At 37.7% G+C, this 2,500-nt stretch overlaps 1 protein-coding gene across 1 annotated transcript in view; it reads right to left on the bottom strand.

Annotated features, from left to right (window-relative positions):
- Positions 1 to 869, bottom strand: part of LOC140926919 (adenosine receptor A2b-like) — a 1,006-nt gene extending 137 nt beyond the window's left edge. Inside the window, exon 1 of the mRNA XM_073376591.1 lies at positions 1 to 869. This exon is cut by the window's left edge and continues 137 nt beyond it. Within this exon, the coding sequence (XP_073232692.1) occupies positions 1 to 786 (786 nt within the window). The 5' untranslated portion in view covers positions 787 to 869.
- Positions 870 to 2,500: the final 1,631 nt, after the last annotated feature.

Genomic DNA, 2,500 nt, shown 5'->3' with positions numbered 1-2,500 from the left:
GTACGCGGTTCCGTACAGTTTCACCAGAGATTTCCCGACATGATAACCAACAACAATCAAGGGAACCCAACATGCTGTGAATACACCAATTACAATAGCCAGCGTGAAGGCAAACCGTCGCTCAACTTTGCTCCTGACGGAAGTTAATGTTCTGCCTTGCGTCGATGCCGGTACGTGTCTCTTTCTCCTCCTAAGTAAAAATACCGAAATCGTGATGGACAAGTAGCATCCGATGATGAGGAAATAGTTTATGATAAACATCACAAAAACCACATAATTTGTTACTTTCACGAAAGGCACACGAAGAGATGCAAACACTGTTGATGCACCCCAAACAACTATCAACATGACCTTCAAGCCATAGCTCTTCATTATGTGACCATGACGGAGAGGGACAATAACGGCGAGAAAGCGATCAACGCTGATTGCCGCTAGGTGCAAAACAGAAGCTGCACACGAGAAGTTAGAAGCTACAACATAGGCGAGCCTCAGGTTTGATGCACAGTCGTTGAAAAAGGTTTTCTTGGTCGCGATTCCCACGACTAACGGCTCACACACCATGGTCACGATCAAATCAGCGATCGCCAAGCTTACAAGAAGATAGTTTGAACATCTGCGTAGTCTAGGGCTTGTGTAAAGAACCGCGGTGCAAACAAGGAAGTTACCAAAAGTACCAACTACAGCTCCGACAGAATTAACCGCCATTAGGCTAATGCCATGAGCCAGTGGAAGGGAACAGTCTGAAGCAGACAGATTGGTGATGTCTTCCAACGAATTGTTTTTCATGTTCGGTTGTTTAAAGGTAAAGAAGGTGTTGCGTTTTCGACAAATCCAAAATCCAAACGAGAATTGAACGAACGGCCACAATGTTTGTTAAATAAATACGCAAGGGTGACTGAATATAATATGCAGGAAAGTTCCGAAGTTTCGCTTTCAGTAGTTTAAGTAGTTTCAGGCACGTATACATGTAAATTTACGTTGACCCATTTACCTGACGAAATTAAGGCTAAGGGATGAATCACCCGCCAGTATAACCCTAAGAAGTTTATTCAACCCTCCTAATCAGGAAATACTTACAAGTTTAGTTTTTTTGCTAGGACAATTAGGGATTGGAATAGATTAAGTGACTCTATGATTGAATTCGCTTAATTCGAAATACCTACATGTGAAAATTACAACCTTTTTGTGAGTAGTAGTATAAAGAAATAATAGCATGATTTGTACGTGATATTTGGCATAAATACCACTCGTGATATTTCAAAATTGTCTCAAATTTCTCAAATTATGTATAACAATTTTCAAATATATCACTTGTGGTATTTATGCCAAATATCACTACAAATCATGCTATTACCTATACTAATCAAACAGTTTATAGGTAACTGGGTAATATTTGGAATCAGAGTCTTGACTTTATAGTAAAATTTATTCCTAATCATAGAGTATGTAGGACATTGAAAAAGAAAGTGACCTTCGTCTTCTATTAGAATGGATCCACAAAAAGGGCAATGCCTATATTATTCTTCGTAGTTTGATTGTATCTGCCTATTTCTATCATTAGTTTGTGATTGCTTATTCGTAGTTTTACCGTGGCTAAAGCTCTACTCCCAGCTGTTCCTCTTGTTAATTCTAAGTAGCTAGAGGTGGTATGATCGGTTTTGAAAGATCTATAAAATTCAAGTTTTTGAGAATGTTGAAGGGTGCTTTGCCAATACAAGATATATTCCTGTTTCATTGAGCTTACATAGCTTTTTACCATAGCTTTATCTAATAAATCAGTGTTAAAGTCAGGAAGCTTAAAGTATTCTGACTTATTCATCAAATGAGAGTGGAAGCTATTTTTGCCATTACAGTGTAAGTTAAATGACATTGAAAAAGCTTGTTTGACGAGAGAAGTTCCTCATCTTTAGACTACATAAACAAAATGTATTTGAGAATTTTTTTTGTGATAGTGATATTTAAAAGAAAATGACCAAGCTCTGATTTAAAAGCTATATTAGAAACTTTCTTGTTTACCTCCAAAAAATCGCTTGCATGGCTTATCACCTGCAACCTACCAAATCAGCGCTCTCTAAAAGCACTCGCTTGTGCAGTGTATGTACTAATAGTAGTCACTATTAACAAAGTCTGATATGTCGACTGGTATTCACTTATATATGTTCCGGTTAAATGTCGATAACTTGATATGACTTGACTTAAAATGTATCTGAGAATTTTTTTGTGATAGTGATATTTAAATGAATATGACCAAGCTCTGATCTAAAAGCTATATGACCCTACATTAGAAGCTTTCTTGTTTACCTCCAAAAAATCGCTTGCATGGCTTATCACCTGCAACCTACCAAATCAGCGCTCTCTAAAAGCACTCGCTTGTGCAGTGTATGTACGGCGTTATTAAAAGTTAAAAACGATCTTCTGCTAAATATGGACAAAGGTCACGTCACATTGCTTGTTATGTTAGATCTCAGCGCTGCGTTTGATACCGTAGATCACGGTATTC

Source organism: Porites lutea, chromosome 2, assembly GCF_958299795.1.
Source record: "Porites lutea chromosome 2, jaPorLute2.1, whole genome shotgun sequence".
Taxonomy (NCBI): domain Eukaryota; kingdom Metazoa; phylum Cnidaria; class Anthozoa; order Scleractinia; family Poritidae; genus Porites; species Porites lutea.
The sequence above is the reverse complement of the archived record's forward strand: the minus strand, read 5'-3'. Positions and strand labels throughout refer to the sequence as shown.